Source organism: Salmo salar, chromosome 16 (assembly GCF_965601325.2).
Source record: "Salmo salar chromosome 16, fSalSal1, whole genome shotgun sequence".
NCBI classification, from domain to species: domain Eukaryota; kingdom Metazoa; phylum Chordata; class Actinopteri; order Salmoniformes; family Salmonidae; genus Salmo; species Salmo salar.
The window spans coordinates 24772128-24790193 of NC_138306.1; the positions used below are offsets into that span (position 1 = coordinate 24772128).

At 44.0% G+C, this 18066-nt stretch overlaps 1 protein-coding gene across 1 annotated transcript in view; it reads right to left on the reverse strand.

Moving 5' to 3' along the window:
• LOC106573509 (SH3 and multiple ankyrin repeat domains protein 3) overlaps positions 1-18066 on the reverse strand; it is a 169781-nt gene that overhangs the window by 79448 nt on the left and 72267 nt on the right. The window contains exon 10 of the mRNA XM_082963248.1: positions 14693-14806. Coding sequence (XP_082819374.1) covers positions 14693-14806 — 114 coding nt within the window. The remainder of the gene's footprint in view (positions 1-14692; positions 14807-18066) is intronic.

The window sequence follows — 18066 nt, forward strand, 5'->3', positions numbered from 1 at the left end:
CTCCTTCACTCTGCATCAATCTTCCTACCTCTCTATCCCCCTCTCTCCACTCCCACTCTAAATCCCCCTCTCTCCCTCCCACTCTCTATCCCCCTCTCCCCACTCCCACTCTCTATCCCCCTCTCTCCACTCCCACTCTCTATCCCCTCTCTCCACTCCCACTCTCTATCCCCCTCTCTCCCTCCCACTCTCTATCCCCCTCTCTCCACTCCCACTCTCTATCCCCCTCTCTCCACTCCCGCTCTCTATTCCCCTCTCTGCACTCCCACTCTCTATCACTCTCCGCTGCTCTCTCTCTAATAGTGTTGTTGTCTCTATAAGGAGTTAATGGATACAGGCCCACTGGCCTGACTCTCATTACAAATGCATAGACTTACCCTTTCCCCTCCTCTCCCCTCTTTCACATGGCAAAAAATCACACGCATGTATATAATCAGAATACGGAATACAACAAATACCGGGCACTGATCTAGAACCCATGCCCAGCTGCTCTTATATCCAATCAGTCATAGCCCCAAAACTCTCTGTTTACTAATGTAACCACTCAGACAGTCAGCCAGTCAGTCAGAGAAGCTGCTGGAACTGGATTGGCTGTAACCCACAGGGCAGGAAGAGGAGTTAAGAAGCAGAGGACTAGGCTGAGCAGGGATAGGATGAGATGCCTATACTAACAGACAGACAGTCGATAGGGGAGACAGGCGTCTACTAGAACACTCTGTCTGTATGTCTTCCTTCTTTTCTCTTCACCCCCTTCCTTCCACCCTCTGCCCTAAGGTCATACAGTGACTGTATGATGTGGGTTAACGGGATAAGTTAGGTTGTTGTGGTTGAGGGTGGGGGAGAAGGTCAAAGATGAGTCAGAACTTATTATACAGGGCTGGGTACTGGACGGCAGTAGTGGTGGAAAAAGTACTCAATTGTCATACTTGAGTAAATGTAAAGATACCTTAATAGAAAATGACTCAAGTGAAAATCACCCAGTAAATTACTATCTTAGTAAAATGTCTAATGTAAAAGTAAATGCTATACATCAAATTCCTTATATTAAGGACAGACAGGGCCATACTCCAACACTCAGACATAATTTACAAATGCAGAATTTGTGTTTATTGATTCTGCCAGATCAGAGGCAGAAGGGAGGACAATTCGTTATATTGATAGGTGTGTGAATTGGACCACATTGCAGTCCTGCTAAGCATTCTAAATGTAACAAGTACTTTTGGGTGTCAGGGAAAATGTATGGTGTAAAAAGCACATATTTTCTTTAGGAATGTAGTGGAGTAAAAGTAGTCAAAAATAAAAAAATATTAAAGTACAGAGGTTTGTGAGGGTCTTAGGGGCCAAGCTGAATTTCTTTAGCCTCCTGAGTCTTCTTTACTACACTATCTGTGTGGATGGACTATTTCAGGTTGTCAGTGATATGCACGCTATGGAACTTGAAGCTTTTCACCCTCTCCACTGCGCCCTCGTTGATGTGGATGGGGGCATGCTGTCTCAGCAGTCTCCAGAAGTCCACGATCAGCTCCTTCATTTTGTTGACGATGAGGAAGAGATTATTTTCCTGACACCATTCTGCCAGGACCCTCCCCTCCCTCCTGTAGGCTGTCTCGTCATTGTTGGCAATCAGGCCTACCACTGTTGTGTCGTCAGCAAACTTGATGATTGAGTTGGAGATATGTGTGGCCACGCAGTCATGGGTGAACAGGGAGTTCATGAGGGGGCTGAGCACGCATCCTTGTGGGGGCCCTGCGTTGAGGATCAGCGTAGCAAAGGGGTTGCCTACAGTCACCAGGACCCAGGGAGGGGTTCAAATCCAGGGCTCGAGTTTAGTGATGAGCTTGGAGGGCACAATGATGTTGAAGGTTGAGCTGTAGTCGATGAACAGCATTCTTATATAGGTATTCCTCTTGATCTGATGGGATAGGGCAGTGTGATTGTGTAATCCGTGGATCTATTGGGGTGGTATCCGTGTGTCTACGTTGTTGGGTAAGATGGAGGTGATATGATCCTTAATCCATAAGAGTCTAAGCCCTGTCTATGCCAGGGGGCATAAAAATTCAAGAATTTTAATAACAGATTCACTACATGGAACAGCAAATATTCCCCCCAAAACAATTCTTAAGGAAGCTTGTCTGTCCTGTATCTGAGAGATATAAGAAAGTTAAGGAAATATTTAGTTATTAAATATATTTTTTACATGTATTTAACCCGTTATTGTTGGCACAAGGAGTCTTCATTTATACAGTACCAGTCAAAAGTTTTGCACACACCTACTCATTCAAGGGTTTTTCTTTATTTTTACTATTTTTTACATTGTAGAATAATAGTAAAGACATCAAAACAACGAAATAACACATATAGAATGAGTAGGTGTGTGCAACACGTTGGACTCGCACTAATACAGATGAAGACTCATATAGTAACAAATAAATTGTTAAATAAATCCAAATATATTTGAGATTCTTCAAAGCAGCCACCCTTTGCCTTGATGACGGCTTTGCACACTCTTGGCATTCTCTCAACCAGCGTCATGAGGTTGTCACCTGGAATGCATTTCAATTAACAGGTGTGTCTTGTTAATTTGCGGAATTTCTTTCTTTCTTAATGCATTTGAGCCTATCAGTTGTGTTGTGACAAGGTAGGGGTGGTATACAGAAGATACTGTAACGGCCGTCGTTAGAGAAAGACCAAGGTGCAGCGGAGGATGTGTTCATCTTGAATGAATTTTAATACAAAAGAGAACACTTTACAAAAATAAACAAAAACGACAGCCAAACAGTCCTGTCAGGAAAAACTCTAAACAGAAACAATCACCCTGTCACGTCCTGACCAGTATAAAGGTTATTTGTTATTGTAGTTTGGTCAGGACATGGCAGAGGGTATTTGTTTTATGTGGTTCGGGGTGGTGTTTTATGTAGTAGGGTGTTTGATTTATTATTTCCGGGTTTTTGGTCTATGTTCTATGTTTTGGTATTTCTATGTTCTTTCGGGTTTGTTGTATTTCTATGTTTAGGTTAATGGGGGGATGGACTCTCAATTGGAGGCAGGTGCTTTCTCGTTGCCTCTGATTGAGAGTCCTATATATGGGTAATTGTTTGGGTTAGTGTTTGTGGGAGATTGTTTCTTGTTTTGCCTGTGTGAGCCTTACAAGACTGTTTTGTTGTTCGTGAGTTCATTGTTTTGTTCTTTTGGTGTTCATTTTGATTTCAAATAAATATCAAGATGAGCATCCACATTCCTGCTGCGTTTTGGTCCTCCATTCCAGACGACAACCGTGACACACCCACAAAAACCCAAAGGAAAAACAGGCACTTATGTGTGACTCCCAATCAGCAACAACAAACTACAGCTGTGCCTGATTGGAAGCCACACGGCCAAAATCAACGAAACAAACCAACCTAGAAAAAAGAACATAGAACGCCCACCCAATGTAACACCCTGGCCTAACCAAAATAAAGAACAAAAAAAAAACTTTCTATGGCCAGGGCGTTACAGATACCAATTCCATTTTATGGCAAGAACAGCTAAAATAAGCAAATAGAAACAACAGTTCATCATTACTTTAAGAAATGAAGGTCAGTCAATATGCAAAGTTTCAAGAACTTTGAAAGGTTCTTCAAGTGCAGTTGCAAAAACCATCAAGAGCTATGATGAAACTGGCTTTCATGAGGACCACAACAGGAAAGGAAGACCCAGAGTTACCTTTGCTACAGAGGATAATAAGTTCATTAGAGTTACCAGCCTCAGAAATTGCAGCCCAAATAAATGCTTCACAGCGTTCAAGTAACATACAAATCTGAATATCACTGTTCAGAGGAGACTGCGTGAATCAGCCTTCATGGTCGAATTGCTGCAAGGAAACCACTACTACAGGACACCAATAAGAAGACACTTGCTTGGGCCAAGAAATCCAAGCAATGGACATTAGACCAGTGGAAATCTGTCCTTTGGTCTGACACTATCTGTGATTTATTTAGCATTCAAGTCACACTTAACCATCATGGCTACCATAGCGTTCTTTAGCGATACGCCATCCCATCTGGTTTGTGCTTAGTAGGACTATAATTTGTTTTTCAACAGGACAATGACCCAACACACCTCCAGGCTGTGTAAGGGCTATTTGACCAAGAAGAAGAGTGGTGGAGTGCTGCATCAGATGACCTGGCCTCCACAATCACCCGACCTCAACCCAATTGAGATGAGTTGGACCGCAGAATAAAGGAAAAGCAGCCAACAAGTGCTCAGCATATGTGGGAATTCCTTCAAGACTGTTGGAAAAGAATTCCAGGTGAAGCTGATTGAGAGAATGCCAAGAGTGTGCAAAGCTGTCATCAAGTCAAAGGGTGGCTACTTTGAAGAATCGAAAATCTAAATATATAATATATGTTTAACACTTTTTTGGTTACTACATGATTCCATATGTGTTATTTCATAGTTTTGATGTCTTTAGTATTGAGTAGGTGTCCAAACTTTTGACTGGCACTTTATATATATATATATATATATATATATATATATACACACACACACATACCTCATGATCAAAAGTATGTGCACACCTGCTTGTCAAACATCTCATTCCAAAATCATGGGCATTAATATGGAGTAGGTCCCCACTTTACTGCTATAATAGCCTCCACTCTTCTGGGAAGACTTTCCACTAGATGTTGGAACATGCTTCCATTCAGCCATGAGCATTAGTGAGGTCGGGCACTGATATTTGGCAATTAGGCCTGTCTCAGAGTTGGCGTTTCATTTACTCCCAAAGGTGTTTGATGGGGTTGAGTTCAGGGTTTTGTGCAGGCCAGTGAAGTTTTTCCACACAGATCTCGAGCAACGAGTTCTGTATGGACCTCGCTTTGTGCACATGGGCATTATCATGCTGAAACAGGAAAGGTCCTTCCCCAAACTGTTGCCACAAATTTGGAAGCACAGAATCATCTAGAATGTCATTGTATGCTGTAGCGTTAATATTTCCCTTCACTGGAACTAAGGGGCCTAGACCGAACCATGAAAAACAGCCCCAGACCATTATTGTTCCTCCACTAAACTTTACAGATTGCACTATGCATTGGGGCAGGTAGCGTTCTCCTGGCATTCGCTAAAACAGATTAGCTTGAGCCATGGCATTGTTAAGCGAGATTGGCACACTGCCAGCAAAAGTGGGTATAAATATAGGTCATCTGGGTTCATTAAGAAGTGGCTTTGCAAAGAGATTGCGGTAAGAGGGATTTGGATGGAAGGTGGTTCTGTTCAGACTTAAGATTGTGCATCTGTGGCTGGCAAGCAAGGTGGCAATAATACCACTTCTTTAACAGAAACAGACAGCATAATACATACACACATGATTAAAATTCAGTTTTCTGTGAAAGCTAAGCCAATAACTGAAAAAGACAGGAAATTCAAATGAGCTCCTCAATTTGAACTGTATTCTAAATAACACATACTGTGGAATGTGTGTGTGTGTGTGCGCCCATGTAGCCCTGCTTCTCTCTAGGCAGGATGCAAGAGCTGTTCTGTCCTTGTTTGAAGGGCACAAGCCGCTTCACCTCCACTAACACACACGCACATACCCCTCACACTCACCACCCTCCACACTTCTCTACATCCTCAGTTTCTGTCTTTCTCTGTTAGCCAGATATTTTCTGCTTCCTCACTCTCCAGTTGTAAGCCAGTAACATGGCCAGCTGGCTGAATTACCTTGCTGACCTCCAGCTCACACAACAAGCCCAGCTAAACTGCACCTGCTTGAACACACTCGCCTCTGGCACATACCTGACCTCACACAGCACACTCGCACACACACACAGTCTGAGGAACATCACCAACACCTACCCAACCACCGCTTACCCCAGGCCCAGATCACACTCCTACCCCCTACCCACTACTGTTGTCACAGGTGTCGTATAGAGGAGACCAAGGCGCAGCGTGTAGAGTGCTCATCAATATATACTTTAATGGAAACGAACACTAGACAAAATAACAAAATAACAGCCAACAGTTCCGTCAGGTTTACAAACTAAACAGAAAGCAACTACCCACGAAAACTAAAGGAAAAAAGGCTGCCTAAGTATGGCTTCCAATCAGAGACAACGATAGACAGCTGCCTCCGATTGGAAACCATACCCGGCCAAAACATAGAAATACAAACATAGAATGCCCACCTTCTATCACACCCTGACCTAACTAGACAGAGAAAAAACAGCTCTCTAGGTCAGAGCGTGACAACTGTAGGTCCCCTAAGAAGTTGGGATAGTACACTCAGTAGGATCCCTTACCAAAGGGGATGATTCACTCAGTATTTATAAGCAGAATAGATATGGTCATGTATACGCGGGTCATAGATCAGTATGAACCCAAACCTCTCCTCTCGTTTCCTCTCTATCTGCCTCAGACAGCCTCCAAAGAGACACACTGTAATGAGAACATGATACAATCACCCTTAATTTTCTCGCTTTCTCTTTGTCTCACATGCTCCTGTCTTTAATGTGTTTTAGACACAGTGGCCTCACTTAAGACTGACCCATTTCCTTACAGAGGAGAGCAAGAGAAAAGAGAGAGAGAGAAAAGAGAGCGCGCATATCCTAACAGAAAAGAAACACACTCTGTACCTTTAGTCTTTAGAATTCAGTTTAGAATCAGAATAATTTAGGTTGTAATAGGATAAAGTTAGAGACGGTCAGAGAGGGGATGGGTAAGGGAAGGGACACGGGACAAAAGATAAAGTACAAAGAGAATGTACAAAAGGAAAGAACAAAAGCAGGATCTGTATTATTTTAAACACGTACGTGCATGTACAGTTTTAGCCAATCTGGTTGTGTGTCTTTTTACAGTTACTATGACAACATATAGACCATGTGAACCCCAGGTGTTTCTCTATCTGTCACTGCAAATTATTGTGTGAAAAGTAAAAACTTGGAAAAGTGTGGTTAGTAAGTTCAGGAGTTCAGGAGGAGAGAATAGGAGGAGGGAGATATGCAAAGAGAGGGAAAGGGAGAGAACGGGAAGAACAAGTAAACAAATTACAATGAACAAAAAATCGCAAACAACTGTGGCGGCTTATGGTAGAGAAATGAACTTTTATTTATCTGGCAACAACTCTGGTGGACATTCCTGCAGTCAGCATTCTTGAGTCATCTGTGGCATTGCACATTTTAGAGTGGCCTTTTATTATCTCCAGGACAAGGTGCACCTGTGATTATTGTGCATATGAAACATTTCTGGGATCTTTTATTTCAGCTCATGAAACATGTGACCAACACTTTACATGTTGAATTCATGTTTTTGTTCAGTGTAAGTAACAGATGAAGAAATGGAAAATAAAGTGCAGGAGATCGATAGAGTGAGATAGAAGTTATGGGAGAGACGGAGGAGGGTTGAACACTGTGAGATGACAGTTATTTCACAGCTGAAAACAGAGTGAAAAATAAGTCTGCATTCAGCCAGTCAAGGTTGTCAGATCATTTGACTCTACACCAAGACTGACTGTCATTTCACAGAGAGCAAGAGAGAGAGCATTTGAGGAAAAGTAGAGAGAGAGAGTTCAGTCAGTCAGTCAGTCAGTCTAAACCCAGCAAGCCATTTTATATTTGAACAGTCAGGGTGATGAGGTGCTTTGATCAAAGCAGAGACTCAGGCTGATACAGATACTGCCAGTACAGTAAGGTTTGTTAATAGAACACAACTGGGAGAGATAGTTCTAATAACGTCAGTTAAAAACCAACACAGTTCATTACCACTACCATAGGTAAAGGAAGATAGGGCAACATTGAACCTATTATTTACAGTAGGCCTGTAGTTTACTTTTATAGATCTTGCAGTCCCAAAATTAAAAACTCCACCCACTCTGTATGGTCAAGCTAGCTAATTCAAGCACACCGGAGGTATTTGAAAGTATTTCATGTAAATATTTGACGCAGGTCTGGTTAAGAGCTGTACATATCCCACTTACCCTGATAACGGCCATGACGCATAGAGTAGGGCTGTTCCGCCTTGACCAAGGTTACTACCCCATCTATTCTGCTGCAGAGAACTGGCAGGTCTGACACTAATACAGGGCAACAATCCATCCCCCAGCTCCTACTGCCTATCCATGACTCTACACTCTACTACCCATACTGCTCCCTGCCGTCCGTCACCAACTCCTGTACTCCTATCACCACTGTTCCCTCTGCCCTGCTAGCTAGCTTCTCCCACTGTCCACCAACCAAAACAATAGTACATCATAAACTGTGTACCCCAATCGATCTACATACTGTATTTGGCCCAGTACTCTAACCAAATGAATCTATAGCTACATCTACTTCACTAGAGCTCTAACCAATCGCATCCACTTCACTGGAGCTCTAACCAATCGCATTCCACTTCACTAGAGCTCTAACCAATCGCATTCCACTTCACTGGAGCTCTAACCAATCGCATCCACTCAGCTATACCTCTAGCCAATCACATTTGTTGTACTATAGCCGTAAACAATCTGGTCAACTAGGTGGAACAGTAATGCTACAGTAATGCACAGCAACTGTTAGATAGCGCCCTGTATTCTGCTCTAACTACAGAGCCCTGGACCAATGTCCCTAACACCCCATGATGCTGCAGGAGGGCAGGTCACATCCAGCTGTCACTTCTTCAAATCCACATTCCTGTTGTCCCAAAAGCGTTTCATGGATGCTGTCAAGGAAAATGATACAGAAGCAATTCCACTTGGATTCCATATGAATACCTGTCTCTATCTTCTCAATGTGTATCTGAGTCCATCTCTCCTATCTTTTAGCTGTCCGTCCTTCTTTCCTTCTCTCTCTAGTCATGTAGCCAGCTATTTCCCTCTTTGTATTGCTGCCTCACATACACCTCTCCCTTTCTCTCTTCTCAAGTCTCAGTCTGAGTGTGTGTGTGTCTGTGTGTGTGTGTGTCTAAGGCAACGCCTAAAAATACCTTGGTTCTCTCTGAGGAGAGCTTGAATAATTCAGTCAGATTTAGACAACAACTACTGTACAACATGTACATATACCACATCATCAGTAGCACAATAGCCATTAAGTCACTGTAAAGCATACACATGCACGCACACACATACAAAGGGTTGTACTGGGTCTGGGGGGGAGAGTATGATTAGTCATGCCCTGTGCAAGGTCTATCTCAGCCACTTAACCTGCTCTGCTGTTAGAGGACAAACCTGTGTGTGTGTTTGTGTGTGTGTTTGTGTGTGTGCGCGCATGTGTGTCAACTTGGCAGATGTGCCAAATACAATGTAGGCAATCTCAGTGGGTTTACAGGTGCGCGCAAACACACACACACAACACATATATTCAGACAGCATTTGTTTGTCGTCTGTAGTGTGTGGAACCATGACAGTATGAATTGGACTTGGCTTTTGTCATCCAGTTTAGTCACCCAAGTGTGTGTGTGTGTGTGTGTGTGTGTGTGTGTGTGTGTGTGTGTGTGTGTGTGTGTGTCACCCTACCCTTGTCAAAGTGATTTGTCTTTGCTCCACAGTGGGGCCTGATAGAGCTTTGATTCATTGTCCATATAGCACAACCATCTATTCTGATTTTCTATGGATTCTCTCTCTCTCTCTCTCTCTCTCTCTCTCTCTCTCTCTCTCTCTCTCTCTTTCTCTCTCTCTCTCTCTCTCTCTCTCTCTCTCTCTCTCTGTGTGTGTGTGTGTGCTTGTTTGTGTGTAAATACTGTATGTCTTGGCTCTGCACACTTGACTGATTTCTGATGGAATGCAGAGACAGTGGCCATCACTCAGCTGACACACACACACACACACACACACACACACACACACACACACACACACAAACCTGTGTACGTGCTCAGACACGGGCACACACACCCATATACAGTACATGCTATACGTAAGGAAACAAGCCAATCCCTTCAGGTGTCTGAAGGCTAAAGGGAGGGTGACCTCAACTGAATTACCAGTCAATAATACTGACTCAGCTAAAACACTAATGCTAAAGACATGTCCTCCTGCTAGTGGTCCCTCCCTTCACCTCCCCTCTCCTCTCTCCCTCTTCTCTCTCCTCTCTTTCTCTCTCTCTAATAAGATGGATTAGTTGACTATGCTAATATCTCTGCTGACGCTGCTGGCTTTCAGGTAACACTGTTACAGAGAGAGAGAGAGAGAGAGAGAGAGAAAGTGAGCACGTGTATCTGTGTGCGTGTATGTGTGTTCGGCTGTTTTAGAATTAGCATATTGCCTCCATGAGACACTGTCTGTATCGTACTTTTTCTTCTTGTTCCTCTCTTTGCACCGTCTCTCATCATATCATCATTTCCTCCCATCAGGTCATTTCTGTTAGAGGCGTGCTAACCTGGACTGATTAACATGTGTGAACCTTGCTAACACAGCACTTTACACTCTTAGAAAAAAAGTTCCAAAAGGGTTCTTCGGCTGTCCCCATAGGAGAACCCTTTGTGGTTCCAGGTAGAACCCTTTTGTGTTCTATGTAAAGCCCTCTGTGGAAAGGGTTCTACATGGAACCCAAAAAGGTTCTACATGGAACCAAAAGGGTTCCACCTGGAACCAAAAAGGGTTCTTCAAAGGGTTCTCTAGAATCTAGTATAGATAGCACCTTTTTTTCCTAAGAGTGTAGAGCTTCTGTATGAACGTGATTATTACTGCCTCATCTCAGAGCTCTGGGATCAAATGCAGCCTGAGCTAGTTAGATCTATGTATGTGTGTCTGCTAAAACTCCAAAACATATCTGATGGAAGATACCTTGTGCCTCTCTATCTGCCCCTCACTTCTCTCAATGACCACAGCTCCCCCTGTCTTTCTTCTGCCTGCTCTCTCCTCTTTTCTCTCTTTCCCTTTCTCTTTCAGCCGTGACTTCCTTTTCACTCCTGCTGCAGAGGTCTGTGATTAGCATTCCAGGAGAGTAGAGAGGGTGTGAGAGAGAGGGAGAAAAGGAGGGATAGATAGAGAGGGTGCGGATGAAGAAGAGACTCCCAAACTTTTTAATGGGCAGGCTAAAAATAGATCAGTCTGTATCTGACTGGTGAGTCATTCAACTACTCAGCTCTGGGGAGGGAGGGTGGGAGGGAAGGGGAGGGAAGTTGGGAGGGAAGGGGAGGGAGGGGGAAAGAGATGGAGAGAGAAGAGAGTGAATACATACAAAACCATTAAAAAACCTCAAGCCTCGTTGCTAATGTTACATAGTAGCTAAAACTACCAGTAACACAACTTAGGGCACTTTTACATCTCCCTTTACGATCTGGATCTTGGAGCGTTTGGTGCCCAAACGAATCCTGGCTGATACTAATCCTGGACCTGCGTGAGTAGCGGTTCCAAGATCCAGGACCAGAGTACCAGGTAACTTACCAGCTTGTAACTTTTTCCAAATGTAAACAAGCGAGCTCGCTAACGTCATATGGAATGTGCGTCTTGCTGATTACACCCTGAAACGGTTCTTTTCAGATCTAGTGAAAGCAAAACGTATTCTGTAGAATTCTCACAAATGCTCCAGGAAACCGAACCAGGGTACCGGATGTCATATGTGAAAATGCCCTTAGTTTAAAAAGCTGTGATATCACCATAGCATCCACAGTCACACATGTGCATGGCATGCACACCCCCAAATGCAAAAGCAAACAAATGCAAACACCAATACACTCACAGCCAGCAGCATTTCACCACTCATCACTGAATGTTGTGTTAATGAATTGAATCAATCAATATCCTTTTCTTTCTCTCTCTCTCTTTATCAGTCTTTCCCTCCCTCCTTATCTTTTCCTTCATCCCTCTGTCCTGAATCCCTCTCTGTACTCTCCCTCTTCCCTCTCCTTCCTTCTCTTCCTTAATCTCTTTCTCCCTTTCTTTATCTCTCTCTCTCTCTCCTACCTGCAGTGACTTATAAAGTGTCATCTCCAGATTGTTGTCCCCTTGGCGTATGTGTGTATGTGTGTGTGTGTGCGTGTGTGTGAGAGAGAAAGAGGCAGAAAGAGACAGACAGAGATAGTCACAATAAATAACTGAGATTCACTGATGGCCTGACCCTGGCCCTAACTCTACCCATGTCCATCTCTCTCTCTCTCTCTCTTTGACACTGACCAAAACCTTACCGCCAAATCAAAACAGAGAGAATGGGAAGGGGGGGGGGGGGGGATAGAGAGAAAGAGACACAGAGAGGGAGAGGGTGAGAGGAGAGGGGGAGAGCACAGTGAGTCACGACACAGGGTTGATGTATAGGAGCAGAGAGATCACTCCAGATCCAAGTAGAAATGTGATGTTGCCATCAAAACAGTCCACTAGGGCTATTATTTTCTAACTCAAAATAAGCCCGGAGCTTCGATTGAATCCGCAGTTCATGGAGCAGTAGTTTGCTGCTTAGACTACTGTGCCATCCATCAACAATGAGTTATCAAGGACAGTCTTAATTAATAGCTAAACTTGCTCATGGAGTTGTTTTTCTGTTTTAACCCGGTCCCAAACCTTAATCCTCAATTTAACCAATTGTAATTAATGCCTAAATTGTTAACCAATTGGAATTAATGCCTGAAGTTAAGCCTAGAGTTTTTTCTATATCCCAATCCTTAGCTCTTTTTTAACCCAGTCGGAATGAATGTATTAACTTAACCGTAGATTTGTTTCTGTGAGCCTAACATGCCTAAAACGTCTGGAGCTCATGCAGGAGCTCTGTGCCTGACTAAAGGATGTTGCCACTAGGGGCAACGCTGAGCGCTATTACCATCAAGTTGGCTTGGGTTTTGCTAGGGTGTTGTGGACGGGTGTGGCAGATGCGCATAATCCGCAAGCTCTGTCTTAGAGGATCATGTGTTAAATCACAGTGATAGACACACGCTTTTGCAACTTCTAAATTTGCCGTTTGGAGCAACTTTGAAATTTGACGTTTGGAGAAACGTGGAAAAACGTCTAATTCTGCAGTGAGAATGTGAGAGCTTGTAGATAGGGGAGCCTGCAGCACAGTCAGTTTTCTCAAACACACTCTGATTTGTAGGAGAGTCAATAAACAACTTCAATACAACTACACACACACACACACACACACACACACACACACACACACACACACACACACACACACACACACACACACACACACACACACACACACACACACACACACACACACACACACACACACACACACACACACACACACACAGTGAGCAGTGTTGTTTGGGTTAGTTCATTGTAGACAAGGCTGTCTTTCCTGCTTCACTGAGCTGAGATATACTGCCGTGACTGTCAGTAAAGCCTCAATGCTTACCTTCAGGTAAACAAGGGTATGTATGTGTGTTGGTGTGTGTGTGTGTGTGTGTGTGTGTGCTTGTGTCTATGTGTCTGAGTTTGTATGTCCTCTAGTATGTTACCTATTATTTCATCACTATTGAAACATCTGGGATACATATAACTCCTTCAAAAACAACTGTGTATCACCAACTGTTGACTTTCAACAATTACACAGCATTATTTATTCAGCTGGACTTATTTATTGCACCGAAATCATTTGTCGAGTTAACATTCAACAATCTAAGAAAAACATATAACGCTTCTGTACTTCAATACCCAGTGGAAAGACGTGAAGGAGAAGGAATGAGAAGGAGAACTAGATGGAGGGAGGAGGGAAACACAGAGAGAGGGGGGGGAAGAGACAAATAGAAGAGAGAGAGAGAGAGAGTAAGAGAAGGGAGGGGGAGGGAGAGGAGAAAAACCAGAGACAGAGAGCTGCCTTTTCTTCATCTCTTCTCCTCTGTCTTTTAGTGAATCCTCCCTCATTCTTCTCCATCACTATTTCACTCCCTCCCCTCCTTCCTCTCCATATCTCCTCACCCCTCCCATCAGGGGACACAATTCCTCAAGTGGTATTTAGGGGAAAGACAAGAGACATTCCTCAACACCCATTTCCACAAAACCCTCCCTAGCCACATCCTCAGACCCCTTTCCAGAACACCTCTCCCCATCCCACTGCTCTATACAGTAGGTAGGAGCTGCACCAGTGGGTTCCTAATGGGACTTGCGGTGTGATTCAGAAAGCCTGTTTAACACACACTCTGTGATGGAGAAGGTTCATCAACCTTTATGGTTCAATCAACACACCACCTGTTTACCCATAAACCAACCTAAACATGCAGAGATAGATAGTACATTAATGAATGCAACATGTACAATATGTTTTCTCTTTTCATGGGCTCTGTTGTCCTTGTTTATTGTCACATACACCGGATGGGTGCAGCAAAATGTGTTGTTTTACAGGGTCAGCCATAGTAGTATGTCGCCCCAGGAGCAAAACAGGGTTAAGTGCCTTGCCCAAAGGCAGTTCAACAGATGTTTTCACCTTGTCAGCTCAGGTATTTGGCCCAACGCTCTAACCAGTAGGCTACCTGGCTAAGTGAGACAGATGGTGCATTCATCATGGTGGGAAAGGTCTGACACCTCCTCAACAATGTGATTATGAGCATCTTCAGGTGTGTTTTTGGTGTGTGTGCATGCGTGTGGGGATGTGTGTGTGTGTCCGCAGTCAGTATACACATTAGAGGTCAGCACACATAATATTGTACATACATGGCTGAATCAGCATCTTGGACAGCACCCATAGTTTCACCAGCCTGTTCAGCACCGTGGACAGGGCTAGCGAGCCAAAGTAATATACACTGTGAAGACTGAGAGAGTGTGTGTTTTACAGAGCTGTCTGTGTGTGTGTTCTCCAGTTATTACCTAGCCGAGGGTCGTACTGTCTCATCTGAACCTCCTCCACACAGTCGGCAGGGAACCAGCCTGTTCTCCCCTTGACCGTGCCCTCCCAGAAGCCTCCTTCTCCTATACTCAACACTGACACAGGGGGAGAGACAGAGACAGAGACACAGAGAAAGTTAACTACAGCATATGTACAGTTCATTGCAGGTTAACAGATACAGATGAGTCTCCACTGTGGCTAAAAGGAAGTAGATGTCACAGAACTTTGAGTGGAGTAAGCTGTAAGTTCATAATCACAGAGTCAGCTCTTGTATCCTGTGGATAAAGTGGACACAATTGAATTTGAATTTGAATTTTGACCAGGAAGTCCCATTGAGTTCGGAAGACCTCTTTTTCATTTTATTTCCTGAAAATAACAGATGCAAACCCAACACTGGCAATCACTCAGTAAATAGCCATTCAATTGCATGGCAGTGGGTTGTGTGTGTTCTTAGTCAAGGCAGGCATTTGGTGTGTGTGTGTGTCTCAGTGTGTATTTTTGTGTGTGTGGTGTGTGTACGTGTGTAATTGCGTGCATGAGTGTGCCCTGCCGTGGTAATTAGAGACGAATGTATGGTTGATATTCATCTTCGCTGCAGGACTGAGTCAAGCGCTCATTTCCACTAAGCTCATCCGCTACCGCAACACACATGTTAACATACACATTCATTACGCACAGGCTAACAACAAGACTAAGGAGCTGGACATACACATATATCGACACACACATAAACGAACACCAGCTGGAACTCTGGCTGTGTTCTACTGAACCCTCATCCATCCATGGTTGCTAGGTTACGGCAAAGTCAGGTTGCAACATGCAGCTGGTTTGAAGAATGTTAGAATGATGGGATGTTAACCTATTGGAATGTTAAAATGTTGGAATGTCGGAATGTGCTACCCAGGATGAATTCCCCAATCTCACTTTGTGAGTGACACTTGACTTCTTATATCTCAGGACAGGTGACCATACGTTGGAAACTGCACAAGCACGTCACTAGCCTGCCAGTACACATCTGCTACCTCAGCATGGAGAATCCAGCATAGAACCAGAGTCCCAGAGTTCCAGGCAAAGGCAGGGCTCACTCTGATCGGATAGAGAAGCTGCATCGACCCCCTCTCCTGGAGGAAACCTGCTGTGTTCCCTCTCTCTGATCACAGCTTAAACCTGCTTCACTGTGTCAGTCTCCTGGGTATACTCCCTCTATGCCGTTCCCTGTCCTTTGGCTTGGCATACAACCATTACATAGCACTAAGCGATTACTTGCCTTCGCTCTATCCAGAAATGTCTCAACAGTGAAATATGGTAGACCTTCAGGGAACTGACACACACACACCCCATCATCTCTAATTCCCTTCTTCAGCTGAATATACCCGAGCTAGCTGTAATCAAGGACCAGGAAATCAGCCTGCCAATTAGCAGACAGCCACAGGAACCATGATGATAAGCTCCTCAATAACCCCAGAGCATTGCATCACCACTTAAAGATGCAGTCTGGGGCCTCCCGAGTGGCACAGCGGTCTACGGCACAGCATTGCAGTACTTGAGGCGTCACTACAGACCCGGGTTCAAACCCAGGCTGTGTCGCAGCTGGCCGCGACCTGGAGACCCATGAGGCGGTGCACAATTTTCCCAGCGTCGTCCAGGTTAGGGGAGGGTTTGGCCGGCTGGGATGTCCTTGTCCCATCGCGTTTTAGCAACTCCTGTGGCGGGCCAGGGCGCGTGCACGCTGACACGGTCGCCAGTTCAACACATTGGTGCATCTGGCTTCCGGGTTAAGCAAGCAGTGTGTCAAGAAGCAGTGTGGCTTTGTAGGGTCGTGTTTCAGAGGACGTATGGCTCTCGACCTTCGCCTCTCCCGTATCCGTACGGGAGTTGCAGCAATGGAACAAGACCAATTGATATCACGAAAAAGGGGTACAAATTCGTAAAATAGTATGAAAATTTAATTCGGAACGTATCATCATGACATAGTACACAAAAAACGGGGACCCGTTTTGGCTGAAGCAACACTTTCAAAACTACTGGCTGAAATGATATAAAGATTCTGGAGCATAACTGTAATCCTCTCTCTGACATAAACTCATATCACACATCAACATTCATACCTCAGTTCAAATTCAACGTTACTTCTGAGTCACTTCAAACATCCCAAATCACATGAACATTGTATTTTGTTCATGACCACTATTAGTCCACTATTGTTGAACGTGTATCTTGATGAATGTCAGAAGGCAGAGTCAAACATTGGGGATTGAAATGATAAAAAGGTGAACCTTTACAAGCAGTGTGGATGAACCATGAGTGTCCTTTGGACTCATGTTTTCTATTCCAACACATGAATGCATTATTTTTCAACCCCTAACTTCTGCTCAGAATGACATGCTGAACTAGAGATTAAAGTGGCAGGACACAAATGTCAAAAGTATTTCTGATTGGTTCTGCTCTCCATCACTCAGTCACAACACATGAGTCAACAATTTGCTTCATGCTGCAGGCTCACCACTCAAACTGGTGAGCATGTTAAACCATTCCCTTATCTTTACTCTGCGAGGAGTGTGTTCCTGTGTGTGTGTGTGTGTGTGTGTGTGTGTGTGTGTGTGTGTGTGTGTGTGTGTGTGTGTGTGTGTGTGTGTGTGTGTGTGTGTGTGTGTGTGTGTGTGTGTGTGTGTGTGTGTGTGTGTGTGTGTGTGTGTGTGTGTTTGAACACCATGAAATAAGACCCCTGACAGTGCCTCTACCAGAACCAGACTGTGACCGTCACCGATCACACTGAAGCGGAGAGAGCGAGAGAGAGAAAAAAAGAAAGGGGGAGCGAGAAAGTGCCACAGAGAACAGAGTAATTGAGAGTGAAGGCTGATGAAATACACTTCATAAAAAGCTCAAATAACCCTGGTCCCCACACACGTACACATACACAAACAAGGTTTTAGGAGCGTCACCCTTACAGTGCCACTATTCAAATCAAATCAAATTAAATTTCATTGGTTGCATACACATATTTGCGGACGTTGTCGCAGGTGCGGCTAAGTGCTTGTGCGTCTAGCTCCAACAGTGTAGTAATACATAGCAGTCCAAAACAATACAAACAAATCCCCAAAATTAAAATTAAGAAATATCAGAACGAGCAATGTTAGAGTATATATAAATAATGGTGTGTATAGAAAGTATGGACAGTTAAGTGATAATGCCTGAGAAGCCGGTGTTTGGAGGATATATTGGCACAGGTGTTGTTAGGCCTGAGACCGAAGTCAATATATCCTCCAAACACCGGCTTCGTGGGCATTATCAGTTTTATCTTACGGGTTACCATCATATTAAAATAATAATTTACCTATTTTCATTAACGTTATTT